This window comes from Odocoileus virginianus, chromosome 12 (assembly GCF_023699985.2).
Source record: "Odocoileus virginianus isolate 20LAN1187 ecotype Illinois chromosome 12, Ovbor_1.2, whole genome shotgun sequence".
Lineage (NCBI taxonomy): Eukaryota > Metazoa > Chordata > Mammalia > Artiodactyla > Cervidae > Odocoileus > Odocoileus virginianus.
The window spans coordinates 60,130,866-60,150,508 of record NC_069685.1 but is presented as its reverse complement, the minus strand read 5'-3'; the positions used below and the strand labels follow the sequence as shown (position 1 = coordinate 60,150,508).

The 19,643-nt window shown below is 42.7% G+C and overlaps 1 protein-coding gene across 2 annotated transcripts in view; it reads right to left on the bottom strand.

Annotated features, from left to right (window-relative positions):
* CORO1C (coronin 1C) overlaps nt 1–19,643 on the bottom strand; it is a 74,495-nt gene that overhangs the window by 40,672 nt on the left and 14,180 nt on the right. For both annotated transcript variants that reach the window (XM_020876047.2, XM_020876048.2), the window contains exon 2: nt 6,508–6,707. In XM_020876047.2, the coding sequence (XP_020731706.1) occupies nt 6,508–6,707 (200 nt within the window). The remainder of the gene's footprint in view (nt 1–6,507; nt 6,708–19,643) is intronic.

The window sequence follows — 19,643 nt, the reverse complement described above, 5'->3', positions numbered from 1 at the left end:
TGAACAATGGGTTTAAACTATGCAGGTCCACTTAGGACACAAATTTTTTTCAGTGAATATGTACTACAAGATCCACAGTTGGTTGAATCCACAGATGCAGAACCATGAATACAGAAAACCAACTGTAACCTTAAATGTGTATTTTCAACTGCCTGGGGGTCTGTGGTCTGTGCCTGTAACCCTAGTTGTTCAAGCGTCAACTGTACAATGTTTTAGTTATCATTACTGCTTAATTGTGGTTTCTTGCGACCCTGTGGACTGCAACATGTTAGGCTTCCCTGTCCTTCACTACCTCCCGGAGTTTGCTCAAACTCATGTCCAAAGAAAAAAAAAAAAACAAACTCATGTCCATTGAGTCGACAATGCCATCCAACCATCTCATCCTCTGCCGCTCCCTTCTCCTGTCCTCAATCTTTCCAAGCATTAGGTCTTTTCCAATGAGCTGGCTCTTCATATTAAGTGGCCAAAGTATTGGAGCTTCAGTTTCAGCATCAGTCCTTCCAATGAATATTCTAGGTCGATTTCCTTTAGGATTGTCTGGTTTGATCTTGCTCTCCAAGTGTCTTGGACTGCTTAATGAGTCATCCTAAAATTTAGCTACTTAAAACAATAAATATTTCTCATCTCACAAAGTTTCCGTGGGGTCAGGAGTTCAACAGCAGCTTATCTGGGTGGCTCCAGCTGAGGGTTTCATAAGTCAAGGTGTCGGCCAGGGCTGCAGGGATCCTCCTCCAAGACGGCACGCTCACGTGGCTGGTAGGTCAGTGCTGGCTACTGGCAGGCGGTCCCAGGGACCTCTCCACAAAGCCGAGGGTCCTTACCACACGGCAGCTCCGAAAGGAACAACGTGGAAGTCAATATGCTTTTAAGACCTAATCTCAGAAGCCACACTCCATCAATTCCTTCATATCCTAGTGGCGACAAAGGTCACTCCTGTTTAATGTGGGAGGAAACCACACGAAGGCACGATCCAAGGAGGTGAGGACCCCTGGAGGCCATCCTGGAGGCTGCTCCCAGTGAAGCAAGGTGAGATGACCGGGAACCTCACCATACAACAGCCATCCGGCGTGCACACCATCCAAGTAAGCATCAAGATATCAAGCGCGTACCATTCCAATCACCCTCCCTTTCTCTGTTACGTGGCTAAAAGTATAATTACCTGACAAGGTGATGATGCAGACTGACACAAGCAGCTAAGGAAATCCAAAGTTTGATTTCCACTGTCTCAGTGAATCAGAAGTAAACTCTGAGTTGGATACTAAATATCAAGCAGCAGCACTTAGAATACTGACTACAATGAATCAAGATTTCTTCCTCAATAAATTTCTTCTTCAATAAATATGACAGAAAAGTACTCTAAGCAGCCCTTGCCAACCTGAGTCCATGGAAGAATTAAGTCCTAATGCCCTAAGGCAGCTACTTACATAGTGGATTAACTTCTTTCCTATGCATCTATAAGGCTTAGCAATGTCCATTCCTTGAGAGAACTAAGAAAATATTCACTGAGATCATTTCTGTAGGGCTGAATTATTTCACAAAACTTTAGTTGTAAAGGGCTACAAATGAGTTGAAAAGATAGTTCACGGACATAAATAAAGCAAGATCCCAAATATTCCCACAAAATATATGGGAGAAACACAACGATGTATAAGAAGGCAGCACACAGCTACACCAGGGGAGCAAGAAGAGAGAGGAAACAGAGACCCAGAAGGTTAACAAAGACTTAGCCACATCCACCCCATTGTGGCCGAGGGCAGACCTGCTCTCTAATGCAATTACTGGGAAGAAGAAATCAGCAATCACTTCAATCCTCTGAAGTAAGAACCGTCAAGGGAGGAAGGAAGACAGGAGCCCTCCAATTTGCATCCTACACCCGAGTGGATAAGAGATGGCGAGCAAAGAATTTGAACCAACTTCCTCAACCCCTGTTTAGGTTAGGGTTTCCAGGTTCCCTGTGATCGGCAGCTTTAGTATGCGTGTGTACACACGTGCACGCACACACCTACCCACAAACACTGTGCTCGTGTGAGCCACGGTGGCTCCCAGCAGGGATGGGAGTGCCTCGGTCCCACGTCATGAGCGTGGCTCCCACTCGGGAAGGCTTGCTCAGGCCCACGTGGCGGAGCACACGGGGGCCGAAACCTGTATGTTTCTGACATGGCAGCTTGTGCAGTTGTGGGCAAAAACCCCCACGGCCAAAACCACAGAGCCGACTTTTGTTCAGCAAGACTGCTATTATTCATCCTCTGAAAGACCAAAGACTAAGAAAATGTGCTAGGCCACACCTTGAGAAGTCATGACAGGACAGCATGCCGCAGCTTGATGGAAGCATTATGGAAGAAACCCTGAATCATGCATGCTAATCTAAATCGCCCCACCTCAGGGCTCAGTACTTTCCACATTCCCCCAGCAGTGACCCCTTAAAATCCTATAAAATCTTCTGGACAAAAACCTCATAAACCAATACACTTAAATAAACATATTCATTCCGAAGCTTACATCTTGCTGTGTACATGTCAATGTATTTGTCTCTAATACTCTTTGCATTTTTAATTCTAAGTCCTGGAAGACAGAGACCATGATTCTCCTCAACCACAAGCCTCATGAGGCTGCAACAATAAGTCCTATTTACTGCTGACACTAACTTTGAAGAGAAACTCACAGGGGCCATGTTTTAAAATGGGGAGGCTTTCAGAGTCACAATACATCTTAAGATCAATACACACATATTCAATATTAATATGGACAGAAAAAAAAAATATGGACAGAAAACCCCTAAGCACCACCAAAACCAGCCTGGCTGACTATAACCAGGGGTAAAAACTGCAGTGGCAGAGGGCATGGGGGGAGGACGTGGGGGGTGGGGAGCAGGGGCGACGCACATTACCAGAAATCTCTGAGGTATTTATTTAAAACCATACACATCTCCTTAAGTTCATGTTTAGAGAAATCCTAGACTGCCATCTTCACACACAGGAGTCCAACACACACCCAGAGCATCATTTCCTGCAACCTTCATTTCAAGCATCACTTCATATTACATGTGGGAATTTGGTTTTCCTTTCCCTCATTATAAAACTATTTCAAAGTTGCCAAGACACTGAAGTTGCAGGATCTCTTTTCCAGGGCAGAATCCTGTTCAGGATCAAGGGTTCAACATGCATTCAAGGTCCCCAGTGTTTTCCTCCTTCAAGGTTGCACTTCTAAAGGGGAGACAAACTTCTCAGTACCAGCAATCTTCGGGGGGTCGGGGGAGGGTGTCAGGAAACTGACCACAATGAAAGGCAGACACAGCACTCCTGGAGGACAGAGATTATAGATGATCAAACCAACTGATCACATGTGCACATCTAACAATGAACTGTCACCTGTGAAAATGTAAAACTTATGATCCTCATTCAAATATATACTATTAAACCAAAATTAAAAGGAAATAGATATCCTGGGGCAGTCGGCCCCACAAAGCAGGCAGAAATGTAGGTTTCCTGACAATGTGGAACACAGTTCTATTTTCTAAAAGCACAGGTATTAAGTAGTTAAGGGACAGGGTCTTAGGAAGAAAAGAAAGGGGAGTGTTACCTGACACTCCAGGGCTCTGGGCTAGGCCCTGCCATCCTAGCAGAGCCTTTCAAGAGCTCCTGAGACACAGGACTGTCTACAGGGGCCACGGATTATTTTTCTTTGCTTGGCTCAGCCTTGCCTTTGGTGGAAAAGCAACCAGAAGTAAACAGGCATCTACTTCGCAAAGTTATGTGTTGGCACTAAGGAGGGAAAAAAAGGAACAACAGCATTTCCCTTGCTGAATTCTGGGTAGCAAAATGAGAAATTATATTAACACTGAGTGCCACGGGAGACGAGAAATACTTACGAGATCATCTGGAACTGCCAAAGCAGAAAATCACTTTCATATATTACAGAGCCTTTCACGTTCCAGATACAGAAATGGGAGAGCAGAAGGATACAGTGAGGAATCCACGCCCCACCAGAAGTCAGTGATTGAGCCAGCACTGAGCCCCTGGCTCCCCGACTCCCAGGCCTGTGTTCCTTCCTCAACACCACACTGATCCTAAGGGCGTAACACACACACTTTAATACACAAAAATCCCAGAGTATGTGTGAACCCACTGATTATAAAATTTGATAACCCCAAGTACTGGCTTTATTTCCAACGGGTGTCACTGGGGTTAGTTCATGCCAATGTCACCTCCTCTAACACAAATTAATATTTAAGGAGCAAAGCCACACAGAATGCTATTATAAGCCTGGGAAAGATAGGCCCTGGAGGCTCCTCCAAAACCACCACTTTGCTCAAACATGATAATTTCTGAAGCAACTTATTCTATCCTAATTCCTACACAGTTGCTTAAAGAACAAAATGCTAAAATCTACTTACTAGGTATTGACCACTTCATGTTAAAAACCAAAGCACATGATCCAGTCAGCTTTGGACCTGCACACAAGTCTCCCTTACATGGTATAAGCAGAACCCTAAGCTTCCCACGGTTGGTGAAAGCAAAGGTGGACTCACAAAGCCTTCTGTGGATGTGGGACTTAAAGAGAGATGTCTGAATTCAGAGGAAGATTAGCCACTCAGAAGTTTATTTTGGGTTTAACTGGCTTGTTCCATTTCTTTGAAGCAAAAAAAAAAACAAAAAAAACCCCAAAGTCTTAAATTTATGCTCTTAAACTCAAGAGAGATAACAGTGCCTCAGAGCCTGATCTTGGTCAACAAGCTGAGGTATCTTCTCAGCTAGCCACCATTAAGACACCACTGAAAGTCAAGTTTTCAAGTGCTCCTTGCTCTTGATGGACAAATAAACTAAAAAGTCGTGGTGATCAAATGCAAAACTGGCATGAGATTCCAAATCCCACTACAAAATCAGGTAAGTACAGTTGTAACAGTGTAATGTATTATTCTGCTGGGAAAGACTGAAGGTAGAAGGAGAAGGGGATGACAGAGGATGAGATGGATGGCATCACTGACTTCAATGGACACGAGTTTGAGCAAGCTCCGGGAGTTGGTGATGGACAGGGAAGCCTGAGGTGCTACAGTCGATGGGGTTGCAAAGACCTGGACACGACTGAGCGGCTGAACTGAACTGAATGTATTATTCACCACCAAAGCAGATGTTTTCTCCACAAAAGCAAATGTATCTGAGTACAAAATTTAATTTCAATTTAATGAAAAGAGTCTCCTTTAAAAAATGATAGGCAACTTTGCCAATAAGAAATTACGTTTGGAGACATATATCAGATTTGTTCCCCAAAGGCATCCATCTCCTGTTTCTGTAGTGAGATGGTTCTGTTGTATAATACCACATCAATCCAGTCACCAAGGTGCAGATCAGATGCTAAAATAAAACAAGTTTAGTCATGAGCATCTGAGAGAATGAAAAATCCAAGAAAACTGGAAGCTTTCCCAGCAAGTCTTCCTAAGAAAAAAACACCAAAATACAATGGGAAACAAACTTTGACAGAAATTCATGGACTGTAACCATTTCAGAATCACACGGCCCATCATGAGGAGACAGGCCCCTAACAGGCATGGCTCGGGATCCTGGAGACCCACTGTTCCCAGCAGAGTGGAAACAGCTGTGACGTGACCCAGCCTCTGTGTCCTTATCACGAGGGCTCAGGACTCACCAAACCTATTTTCCTCCCAAAAGCTAATGAGAAAATGACTCTTTCCAGGCTCCCCCTTCACAGTGTTTCCCGCCCGCCCACCCCCCATTATTTGCAATTCTGGGATTTCCTGTTAAAGCTTACACAGACTCTCATCTGCAATTTTCAAGAACAGTCAGAAAGTTACCGCCTATCTGCTCCCCCATATTGGAGAGGGTTCTCTGGAAGGATGAAGTCAGGAGAAGGTAGAACTAAGAAGCCCAGCAAGGCTGAAAATCACATGGAACCACTTTCAGTAGAGAGCCTTTATTTCTACCACTTGTGAACGCTGAGTAGATCCTATGCTGAAACTTACTACTGCACAGACTTGCAATCTGCATTGTTTGGGGACATTTTCTTGGGCTCTCATCCCACTTACCATTCAAAAACAAAACAAAACCAAGAAGTCTCAGTCCTCATGATCACTCACACACACATATACACAAGAGTTTCTTATAAATCTTTTACAATTTCTGCCCATTTAAAAACATAACTGCTTTTAAAGTTGCACTTTGGGAATCTTTTAAGGCAAGCAGATGATTACTAACCAAATCATTAAGTTCCTGTGCCTGTCCACACTCACAGCATCACTCTAAGAATCTTTCCTATCCATAGAGGGCACGTCCAGAACAGAGTTCACCATTCTGTTTACTGATTCTCTGTCAGAGAAAAACTGATGTGGTTAGTAAAGCGTGTGGAACTTAACTTCAATTACATCAGAGTCTAATGGTCCCAGAAATCACACAATGCTTAGTGAACTATCAATCTCCAAAATCAATCCATTACAGGCTAAACAGAGATTACTGGAGGGTGTCATCTCACAGGATGGAAAGTCAGATGACTTACCTTGTGCAAAGGGAGTACAAGGAACGCTCCTCCCCCGCTCGCTTCTATGATTATGGCAACGAATCTGGGATTGACAGCGCAAAAGGAACTGTCCCAGGTCACTCGAGAAACCCGGATGTCATCGTAACACTGGTCATTTTTCACTGCTTGCCCAAATACATGCCGAAACTTGCTCTGTCGTACCACTCGCCTCATCGTGTCTGTGGGAGGACAAAAAGCAAGTTAAAATCATGCCCCTGAGAGAAAGTTTACTTTTACAAAAGAAGAGCTACAAGTCAGGGGGGAAAAAAAAAAAACAGAACAGTATAGCATTTTGTCTGCTCTCCTAAGGGGTGGCCAAATGGCAAATCCAAATTTCCTTTAGCAGCACGTACTCAGAGAAAACTGCGAAATGCGTCAGGGAAAGAATTACAAAGAAATGAAAAATTCCAAATTCGAGATCCAGAAACAGCTCATTAGTTTTAATTTTAAGAGAAAGATCAAGGTAAAGAATGAGGGAAATTAGCCTTTTAGGGCTGGGTGGGAATGGAAAGACAATCCACTATGACCCCCGCCCCTTTATAGATAAGGAAAACTCCAAAGTGAAGTCATTTGGTTGATTTGAAGTTGAGGAACCTTCCCAAATTATGATACTGTGGCTTTTTCCTCAGTCTGCCAAGGTAACTTTTCCATTTTTAAGCATTTTCCCCAGACATCAGCACTCTGCCGTCTGAGAGAAGCGTCTGCTCACGAGTGTTTCCACAAGACCAGCTATGAGAAGTGCAGATATTCAACACAAACAATCCGCCCTTGCCTTCAAGAGGCTTCCAACACAAGCAGAACAATCAGAGCAACTGAGAATCACAAATCTGGTGCTGACTGTTACCTGGAGTCTGACTACTTCTGCTATCATGGGGCCAAAGCCAGGGTGAGAAAGAGAAAAAGCAAGGCAAAAGTTTTCATGAAAAGTGGAGATGAACTGGATGACAAGAGGGGTGCCGCTAGCACACTGGATTGATCAGGCAGAAAGGGGCCAGGCTAAGAAGCTGCTGTGATGGAGAAAGGCCTGCGGTAACCACAGCAGCAGCAGTGAGCACAGGAAAAGAAAAACTCAGGGAGGGGAAAGGAAACCAGTCTGCCAGAGCTGATCGCTCCCCACAGCCACCTCCCAAGTAACCCAGAGCACCTGGGGACAGGAAGTGACACCCAGCTGGTGTTCCTGGCTTCCTCACGGGTCATCTCAGACCCCAAATTCCACTGGGTTGTCCAACACTGGAAGCGTTCAGGCTTTAGGAGCAGCAGGCCCCACCTGACTGAGGTCTCCTGGGCTGCTCCGCAGCGTCATTTTCCTGTCCACTAACACAGGACATTCCATTCATGCTGGCCAGGGAGGAAGAAGCCCCCGGAAAACACAAGAGACGATGGAACACAGGCAAACCTTCACAATTCAGCTGAAAACGAGTCCCCCTGTCCCCAAAGACAGAGGAGGGCAAATAATACCTGTCCACTCGTGCCAAATAGGACACACGTGGGGTGGCCGCTAATTACCACCAGCCCCCACCCTTGAATTCCCTTCCTCATGGCTCTGGGCCCATTGCTAAGTGCAGAAGCCCAGGGCATGTGGCTGGGCTGAGGCAACAAAGCCTTGGCAGGCTGGTGAGCACCCGTGTTCCTCAGCGCAGCTGCTGCCAGACCTTCCCAGCTGACTGGGAAGAGCAGATGCCCAAAGCCTTCGGTGAGGAGACAGCAAATTATTTCCTCCCACTTGGCTGGGGCCCTCTATCCGTGCAATAGAATGAATTCATCTCTAGCTGGAGAAGACAAGACAGCTTCCACAAGGTGGTGAAACCTAAAGAAAAGCACATCCATACAAAAACCAATGTACAGTCAGCTGGTCTCAGGGTCCACTTCCCTCCCCGACCACCTACACAAGTCACAGAAGCTGGAATCCCCGTCATGACCTTCCAGCAGGCGTTTCAGAAGTGCAGTTAACGAACAGGAAGGGAGAACTGCACCGTGTGCCAAAGAGTTGATCCTGCTTAAGTAACGATTTTACAGATTTCAAACATGAAAATCCCAATGAGAAATCACACAAAGGACACGATGAGGTAATTTACAAAAGAAATTCACAAATGGCATTTCTCTCCACTCCTTCCAGGAGTCCTAATAAAACGACAGTAAAGGAGTAAACCCAGGTCTAAACGCTGTAAGAGAAGCAAGGACACTGGAAAGGGGCCCAGAGAGCGAACGGGGCCACGAGCCGTGGGGCTGACAAGTGAGCGCTCTCCCCGCAGCGGAGTCTCGGGGGAGCAGCTCACAGAAGGACACCAGGCCCAGCGCTCAGAAAGGAAGCTGATGTGGGAGGGGGGCTGCAGGGAAAACTGACCGACAGCCTAGTTAGGAGCAGCCAGACACCCAGCTCTGCTTCTCCCGTGTGGCAGAGTCAGGGGCTACCCCCACCCGCCCCAGAAACCACAAGGGGGCCCCGGACAGGGCAACACAGGACACGGGAGCAGAGGTACCAGCAGGTGCCACCCAGACAGCCTGGGTCCCGACAGTGGAGGCTCCAGCCCCAGTGTCCCAGCAGTTCCCAAACACTGGCTGCCAGGCTGAGACAGCGCTCGCTCGGCCCCCCAGGTCAGCCTTCACCGCCCCTCCACCCACACAGGCACTGGGTCAGCTTTGGGGGCCACCATTCAGTCAGTGTGAACAGACACGTGAGGAAGCCCTCTAACTTGAAAAATGGAGACAGTTTTTCCTCTTCACTCAAACAGGCCAGGATACCATCTAATCTCACCAACAATATGGATATTAATATAAATATGCTTTGAATGTCTTCACTGGGAAACATCTCACAAAGCTGCTGGCTGTCTGACGCACTAAAATACCTTTAAAAGTCACTTGTGTATCACAGAGTGATATATGTTACACAAATTTCCATCCCAAGTACAAGAAGTCAGAGTGAGAGGCTCTTTTGCTACAACAACGGAGCAGAGAGGGGGAAGGCCAGGGCTCTGGCCATGCTGCACGGTCTGGGCCAGGCCATCCACATCCGAGGTCGAACCTCATCTGGGCTCAGCTGCCCACATGTGGCACAGCTGCTCACACCGCACACAATAGAGAAGAGCACCGAACAGGGTGGGCTGGTGAATCGGGCAGCTTTGTGAGTGCGAAGCACACCGTTTACTTCCTGGCCATGGGTCAGTAGGGCAAGTCGTGATCTCCTCCAGGGTCAGGTTCTCTGCCTGGAAATGGGCACAATGCATATAAAGTTGGAGTGACCCTTAAACGAGCGCTCGCTCAGGGGCCTGGAGCAGGAGAGTGTTTTATTAAAGTGCCCTATACAGTTAGAAACACATAACTAAGTGCACAGTGAACCAGCTATTTTTGTCATCCTAGTATTTGACATAAGGTAATCCGGATTTAAGTTCCACTTCTGCCACTAACCTTTCTGAGCCTCAGTTTCCTCATCTATGAAAGAGGAGGATACCTTATAATAAGAATTAAAAACGATATTTGACATACCGGGTCCAGGTGACTTCAATGCTGAAGTCTATCAAATGTTAAAGAATCAATACTAGTTCTTCACCAATTACTTCCAAACTAATTTTATGAGGCCAGTATTACTCTTGATACCAAAATCAGACGAAGACATCCCAAGAAAACTAGACTAATATCTTTTATAAATATGGATGCAAAAATCCTAAACGGAATACTAGCAGACAAAATCTAGCAACATGTGAAAAGGATTCTTCTACACCATGAACAAGTGGGACTTTTCCCACAATGCAAGGTTGGTGTGACATCTGAAAATCAATTAATGTTAACGTGTCAATCAAATAAAAAGCAAAAACCAAATGACCATCTCACAGAAAATGTATCTGACAAAATCAGAACAAGGACAGATATGAAAGTTAATGGAATAGAACTGAAAGTTCTTCCTACATCTTTGATCAAGCGATTTCAACAAGGGTGCCAAGATGATTCAATGTGGGGAATAAGACTTTTGTTCAACAAATGGTGCTGGGACCGCAGGATAGACACAAAAGAAGCTGGAAGCAGAACTATATGTAACTTTGTTCTGTATTTTCCAAGTCTTCTGTAAATGTGTTATCATATTTTCATTAATAAATGCATGATTTAAAAAAAAGGCTGGACCCTGACCTCACATAATATAAAACAATTAACCCAAAATGGATCAAATATATAACTCTAAGAGCTAAAATTTTAAAACTCTTAGAAGAAAATACAGGAGTAAATCTTCATGACCTTGGATCTGGCAAAGGATTCTTATATATGACACCAAAAACACAAGCAACAAAAATAAAAAGTATACAAAATGGATTGCATCAAAATTAAAAACCTTTGTGCTTCAAAGTCACCATCAAGAAAGTAAAAAGACAACTCACAGAATGGGGAGAAAATTTTTGGAAATAATATATCTGATAAGGCACTTTTATCTAGTATAAAGAGTTCCTACAACTCAGTAATAAAAAAGACAAATAATCTAATTTCAAAATGAGCAAAGGACTTGAATAGGTCTTTCCAAAAACAAAATGTCCAATAAGCACAAGAAAAGATACTGGATATTTTTGGTCACTGGGGAAATGTAAATCAAAATCACATTGAAATACCACTTCATGCCCACCAGGATGGCCAGAAAATAAGTGTCAATGAGAATGCAGAGAAATCTGAACCCTCAGACACAGGTAGTGGGAATGTAAAACAGAGCAGCTGCTTGGGAGGGCAGTCTGGCAGTTCTGAAACGATTCAACAGAGTTAATGCTATGACCCTGAAATTCCCCAACTAGGAACATACCCCAAAGAACTAAAAAACAGGTAGTCAGACAAATACTTGTACAGGAATTTTAAGAGCAGCACATTCACAACAGCCAAAGGGTGAAAACAATCCAAATGCTCGATACCCACTGGACAATGAATAGACAAACAAAATGGCATATATCCACACAAAGGGATATTATTTGGCAATTTAAAAAAATACTAATACATGCTACAACTTAAATAAACCTTATTATGCTAAGAAGCCAATTACAAAAGCTTACATATTATGATTCCTAGTCACACAAAGGCCCAGAATAGGCGAACCCATGGACACAGAAAGCAAATTAGTGATTGCCTGTCAGGGAGGAGGGGGTATCACAGAATAGGAGGTTATAGCTAAAGAGTTACAGCCTTTCTTTCTGAAGTGATGAAAATATTCTACGATTTGTGGTGACAGCTATACATATTTGTGAATATATTAAAAACCATTGAACTGTATACTTTAAGTAGGGTGAGTTGTATGATATGTGAATTCTCTCAATAAAAATGTTTTTTAAAAATATGCAAAGTGCCTAGCATAGAATCTGAAGCATAGTAAGCACTGTCTGATAAATGTCTGCAACTGTTATTTCAGAGCCTGCTAATAGGTTTCCCTACCCCAAGGGAAAAAAACCAAGTCAATTTTCTGCCAATTTATGAGCCAAAAGTATGATTTCACATGAATGAGCTAGCATCAGTTACCAACGAACCTCTACAAAATTTTATATTCTCCCACATCAGCATGGTGTTTACTACAGAAAAACAAACGTCTTCTTGAGAAAGAAGCCTGTAGTATCAAACCATATTAGTTTCACCAATTTTTTAAATGTTCAGCTATAAATTTCCCAAGTGTCATACCATCAAACTTAAGTTGTTCATTAAATATCATATCCCAAATTACACAACTACAGCATCCCCCAAATGAAGGCATTTAGTAAGTAAATTTAATTTTCAGTTTTATTAAAAAGAATAGATGAAATAATTCTGAACAAATACACAGACACAAAGTCCAAGGATAGAATACATTCAATTTCAAATGTCTTACCAGAGTTCAACCTTGGACAGGCTGCCTGCCCATTAGTCTTTCAAGTACAAGTTCTTAGAACTGCACAGGGCCTTTTCTTTCCAATGATCATAGTAATTAAAGATCAACGTGGTAATAAAGAGGGAGAAAATGTAGCAATCATTAAGCAAATCAAAGAAATGTTTACAAATTTCAAAATAAACTGATTTTAGATAGAAAAAATGCAATGTGGTCTTTGTTTTGTTTGCAAGGTGTTTTTTAATTTCCACAAAATGTTGGGAATTATGAACCTTACCCAAGGCCTTATAATAAGCAATTGATCATTCTCCCCAAATTTCCAGTAAGACTGGGACTGTTCTAGAATGATTTTCATTATAATAAAACCGATGAATCTCTGAAAGACAAAGACTGTGAGAACAGGCTGCGAGCATAGTTCCAACCATAAAACATTCTCACAGACATGTCTCCTCTGCCCAAGTTTCTAGATGATATTGAAAGCCAAGCAAGCAAATTAAAAGTTAAGTCTTGACTGTTTAGCAGCCATCATGGCAAGCCTCTTTTTAATTCATTTACCCTTTTTATAGTTGACAGGCTATATATTAGGACTTATTTATATTATAACCAGAAGTTTGTACCTTTAGACTCCTTCACCCATTTCACCCACCACCTCTGGCAACCACCAAATGTGCTATTTTCCTAGAGATTTTGGGTTTTGTGTTGGCTTTTGTTTTTAAGATTCAGCATGTAAGTGATAAAGAGTATTTGTCTTTCTCTGTCTGACTTACTTCACTCAGAATAATGCCCTCAAGATCCATCCATCTTGTCACAAATGGCAGGATTTCCTTCTTTTTAATGGCTGAATAATATTCCACAATACTACACTTTCTCATCCATTTATCTGTCAGACATCTGGGTTGTCTCCATTATCTTGGCTATTGTAAATAATACTGCAATGAACACAGCGGTACACATATCTTTTCAAGATAATGATTTCGTTTCCTCTGGATAAATACTCAGAAGTAGAATTGTTGGATCATATGGTAGTTCTATTTTTACCTTTTTGAGGAACCTCCATACCATCTTCCATAGTGATTACACCAATTTACATTCCTGCACAAATTTCTACTCAGTAGATAATATGTTCTTGTGTTTTGCTTCATGAAGAAAATCTAGGGCTTCCCTGATGGTCCAGCGGTTAAGAATCCACCTGCCAATGTTGGGGACACGGGCTTTGATCCCTGCTCTGGTAAGACGCCACATGCTGTGGGGCAACTAAGCCCATGTGCCTCAATGCTGAAGCCCAAGCGCGCTAGAGCCTGGGAGCCGCAGCAAGAGACGCCGCCACAAAGAGAAGCACAGCAGCTGCCACCAGAAGTGCCCCCGCTCCCCGCAGCTAGAGGAAGCCCAAGCGCAGCAACCAAGACCAGCACAGCCAGAAATACATAGACAAAGCTGAGCTGTAAAGAAAGACTCTTAAAAAAAGAGAAAACCTACAAGCTGACTATTAATCGCCACAATACTTAACAGTTCATCTAAGGAAACAAAAAATTATTAAAATTTTCTTTACATGTTGGGTAAACATTTTAACCAATAACAAACTGTGAAAAATAAGGTCCATGTTTTAAGGACCTATTTTATAGGCATCAGAGAAAAGTTTGCTAAAAATCATTCTCAGAAGAAAACTTCCACGTCACAATCAGGTGATCATCATTGACCTCATTGAGAGTGTAAAGGTGTGCTTCTTGCAGTAATGCCTAGTCAAGTTAACAGAGAAAATTTATTTCAAAGGCCATAAAATAAATGTGTTGGGTGTTTAGAGGGGAAAATGTAGACAAAACAGGGTGTTTATAATACTGTAATGGCACCAAATAAAACACAAACACCTGAGTAAAGGTTACTACATTTTTTTTCTCCATTCTCTCTGCTTCCATCAATCTCATAAAAAAGGGACCACAATTTTGACATTTTCCTGTTTATTGAGAAGTTATCTGTTTAAAGATTCCAGCAGATGCACTTCTCTGGTGTGTATGAAAGGAAGCACATCCTGCTAGGAACACATACAGGAAAACCCCTACTAGCAGCAAAATCCTGCTCAGCACATGTGCTGAGACCATTCCAGAGTCCAGATCACTCAAGGGCTCGGGAGGCTGGGCAGCAGCAACCACAGGAAGACTGCAGACTGTCCCAACCGGGAAAGACATGCTCCCTCTCAGCTACTGCTTTTGTGGCCCTTTTAGATGTGGGGAGAGATCAGGCACGTTACTTAACAGCAAGTGGCAAGAGGACAGCAGAGGAGGGAACAGGGGTCCCCAAATCCACTATAAATGGCAGCGCCAACAGCCAAAGTCTGTGTGAGAAGTTGGAAAGGTGTTACGTAAGCCTGTGCAGGATATACATTTGTAAGACAGCAGACACCAAGAGCAGATACGGGAGGTACTCTGATTAAATACAAAAATTCAAGGTTCATCACTTCTGGATATGAGATGGCTCGGCTTTTTTCAATTTCCTTAAACCAAACCCACCAGTGATACTTGTAGAGTTCACCTAACAAATTGCTTTCATTGTATCCAATCCTTTAATAAACAGATCCATATATGAGATTCTCAAAAAAAATACACCTAATTTACTCACTTTAATAGAAGCTGTTTTACAAAAGAAGAAAAAAAGACCACATGCAACAATCTGCTTTATATAAAGCACAGCAGAAAGTCAGATAGACACAATATTCCTTACATACAGCAGCTAAGGCCGAAAGTTTGCACTCCAGAGACGTTGGAAATTTTTTTTTTTAGAAAACTGCTGACCACTTAAGACAACTGACTGCAACTATGGAACAGCCTTGATGTTGGTTCAATTCATCATGACACCAGGAATGGTGACAGGGCTTCCCTGGCGGTCCAGTGGTTGGGACTTTGCCTTCCAATGCAGGGGGTGTGGGTTCCATCTCTGGTCAGAGAGCTAAGATCCCACAGGCCTCTTCACCAAAAAACATAAAACAGAAGCAATATTGTAAAAAATTCAATAAAAGACTTAAAAGAAAATGGCAAAAGTAATGGGCGAAAATTCACTCATTATAGCTTTCCAAACACTGACGTCCCCTTATCCACTCAGGTTCTAGGTAAAATGGCACGAATGAGGCATACCAACAATAAGTGCACTTTGCTTTGACCCAAGAATCCTACAACATTTTGGTTTTTAAATGCTTCTTGGAAAGAAAATACAAAGAAATGCAAGTAAGATTTACCAATTAGTATCCAGACTGGGCCCCACAGAAGCCTGGAGTAAAAAGGGTCATCAGTCCCCGGCCCTTCATTTTTAGTCCAGAGACACTGCGTGACTCGCCCAAAGATAAAGGACTCCAGAGAGAGACAGGATGACCTCGAACCACAAAGTACAGGGCAGTTCAACTTCTCACCCCCTGAACTTTCATACTTTTTCAGTGATAAACTCCACACACACATACAGTCTGGGTTTCCCACGTCAGCCAGAAACGCCTCTCAGAACTCCTTCATGCGGTGCCTCCACAGTTCACAGTTCCACTTGGCCTGCTGGTGCCATTTTTAAATAGGAAATGACACTTGACTCACACTTTATAAACTACAGAAGCTGGCTGTTTGCATTCAAATATACTGAGACAAACGACAGAGCACATTAGGTGTGCCCAAGGAAACCAGTCTTTGCTTCTGATTGAAAACCCTTAGGTTTAAGTCAAGGAACTATGTGCTCAACCGTCCAAGAGAAGAGCTGGGCGTGTATAAAAAGCTGGAGAGCTACATGTCAAGGATAATTTCTGGGCTTCCCCGGGAGCTGCTAAGTTGTGGGAGACATGGGCTCGATCCCTGATCCTGGAAGATCCCACACGCCTTGGGGCAGATAAGCCCGAGTGCCTCAACTACTGAAGCCCAGCCTAGGGCCCGCGCTCCACAACAAGAGAAGCCGCCGCACTGAAAAGCCCGTGTACCACGAGAGAGCAGCCCCCGCACGCCCCAACTAGAGAAAAACCTGCCCAGCAACCAAGATCTAGCACAGCTAAAAATAAGATAAATTATTGTTTTAATAAAGAATACTTTCTAAAAGGTGAGGTACAAAGAACAGGTTTACTCTTTTTTAAAGCTTTCTAAGAAAAGAACTCCTACTTTTACAGTTTATAACTTTGTACTCATTTTAGGAACTGGTTACAAAGAGTTCCTAAAATGACATCAGTATAGGCACTCCCCGATGACAGAGTAGAATGCACAGCTCAGAGTGACAGCAAAAAATGCAGGGACAAGAGGTCAAACAAGCTATCTACCTGCACCAAATCACCACGAGGTAGACTTCAGACATCTTACAACTAACTGTCAACTACACTCAACAAGGCTGAAAGTTTTAAAAAAGAAATGAGCATGACGTGAACAGCAAAAGAGCAACAGATAAAGATCCTAAATAATCCCACTTCAGCTCTCACATGCTCATCTTAAAGAAAGACCCTTCATCAACCAGAGAGCTCTGTGCTGGAACTCCCTTAAAATAAAGAATGACATGCTATAAATTTTAGTTACTAAAACAAGAACTCTTAAAAGGTTGCAAGGGTCATCTCTAGCTCTTCAATGACAGATTTTTTTTTATTACATTATCAAAGGAAGGGCATATTTTCCCCCAAGATAACATATAAGGATGACATGTTTACAATCCCTTGTATCTCCCAGTTTTTTGCTATCACCAGCATCTTTATAAACACACCCACGCTATGCTTCCCTGGAGCTTTAAGAAAGGATCGCTGAAGAATCCCCCATCAAAGAGACAGGCGCCACCTGCCCAGACAACACGATGGAACTGAATAAAATCCTCTGAGCTGAAGCATCTCCCTAAAGTGCCCCACAGGAGACCAGGCTCGGAAGCTCGGTTCTGCCTCCCTCTTCAAAGAGCCAAATTAATCCCAAGAGTGCTCATCCCAATTGCAGAATCTTTACCGACATGACTGGCCCAGCACTCTCACTTAAAAATTAATGACGAATGTGTTTTGAAATGCTCTTTCTATACTGATGACCTACTTTTCTTATCAACAGCTGGGGGAAAGCACATTGTGTATTACTGCAAACTTGCTAAGTCTGTTTCCACTACTGAGATGGAGTTTTTCTTGGAATAAAATTTTAATAACTCTTTAGCAATATACTTAGAGCAGGAAATGAAATTATTGGACTCCCAGATCTTTCTGTGGGTTTTTAAAGGCATTTTTATGAAGACCCTAGCCATAAGAAGAAGTAGCAATGTCAAAAAACACACTAATCTCCTTCAACTGAAAAACTGCCATCTTCTCTTTTTAATACCATATATCCTGGGCAAGCAGTGATCAAATAAACATACTCCTGACCCTGTTTCAAGGGAGGTAGAGTAGAATAACTCTGGCCTGGATGCAAGATAAACTTATACTGACACAATCACCTAACCACTAAATCAATTCAGTCCTATGGTTGGTTGTTTCTTCATCTAAAAGTGGGAGTACTAAAATAAATTATTTCTAGGGTGCTATTATTAATACAATTATTATTAAATGTATTAATCTAAAGCCTACAAGTCTATATGGAATGTTTCTTTCACTGGGATGCAGTCTACATCCCCCCATAAAACACACACAATTCAAGGAGAATAGAATTACTAGCACCCATAGGGTTATACTCATAACACACATGCTCGACTGTGAATGCTGAAGAAGTCTTTAACCCCAGTCATTCATCATGCATTTATTCACCAACTATTTACTGAGCTCTGACCATGTGCCTGGCATAATGCTAAGAGGAGGGGCCAGGCTCCCACGGAGCTGACAGTCTCCAAGAGGAGACACTGCAATCAAATATTCACACCAAAGTCACTGTGCTGCTGGGACGCAAAGTACATGGGGCAGGGAGTCAATACAGGGTGAAGAACCACCTTTTTAGGAGTTCCCAAGAGCCTTCTCTTTACAAGCAGGGTGTCTGAAAATAGCAAAAAACTAGGGGAAAATATTTAAATTACTTATTGTGACTTTTCAGATTAGTAACCACCTGTGGCTTTAAAATTAAGGTAGCAAAAAAAAATAAATAAAATAAAAATAAAATTAAATTAAATTAAAGTAGCTTGCCCACAGAGATGCCCCAGAGCTTGAAGGTAAACATACTGAACAAGCTATTTGAAAACAAAACTAACACTGTTTAAAATAAAAAATCTCCCTGTTTCCAGAATTTTCAGCCATTTTATAGAGACAGGAAAGTGCGCAGGTGTACACAGCTCAAAGATAATGCAGGTTCAGTTTCAAACCACTGCAACAAAGAATGTCTCAAAGTAAAGTGAGTCCTAAGAATTTTCAGGTTTCCCAGTGCATATAAAAGTTCCGTTCATGTTATCCGTTGAACAAAGGAGCCTGGCAGGCTACAGTCCACAGGGTCACCGAGTCAGACACGACTGAAGCGACTTATTGTGCATATAGTCTATTAAGCGCACATAGCAAAATGTCTGAAAACAATGTATACATCTTTATTTAAAAATACCTAATTGCTTTCTTGAAAAACCAGCTATCATCTGAGCCTTCAGTGAGTGATAATCTTTTTTGGTTGACAGCTAACCAATCAGGGTGGTAGTTTCGAAAGGCTGGGTGGCTGTGGCAATTTCTTAAGAGAATAGCCTGCCACATCAATTGATTCTTCCTTTCACAAAAGATTTCTCTGTAGCACATGAAGCTGTTTGATAGCATCTTACCCACGACAGAACTTTTTTCAAAATTGGGGTCAATCCTATCAAACCCTGTTGCTGCTTTATCATCTAAATTTATGTAACATTCTAAATAAAACCTTTGCTGTCATATCAACAATCTCCACATATTTACCAGGAACAGAATTCACCTCAAGAAACCATTTTCCTTGCTCACCCATGAGAAGCCACTCTTCATCGGTCCAAGTCTGATCATGAGACGGCAGCAATCCAGGCCCATCTGCGGGCTCCAGTTCTAGCTCTCTTGCTATTTCCATCACATCTGCAGTTATTTCCTCCACTGAAGTCATCCATGATGACTGGAATTAACTTCTTCCACACTCTTGTTAATGTTGGTATTCTGACCTCTTCCCATGAATCATGAATGATCTAAGTGGCATCTAAAGTGGTGAGTCCTTTCCAGAAGGTTCTCAATTGACTTTGCCACAATCCATCAGAGGACTCACCATCTATGGCAGCTACAGCCTTACAAAAAAGTATGTCTTCAATAGTAAGATTTGAAAGTCGAAATTACTCCTTGATCCATGGGCTACAGAGCTGAAGCTGTGTTAGCAGGCATAAAAACAACATTTACCTCATTCTGCCT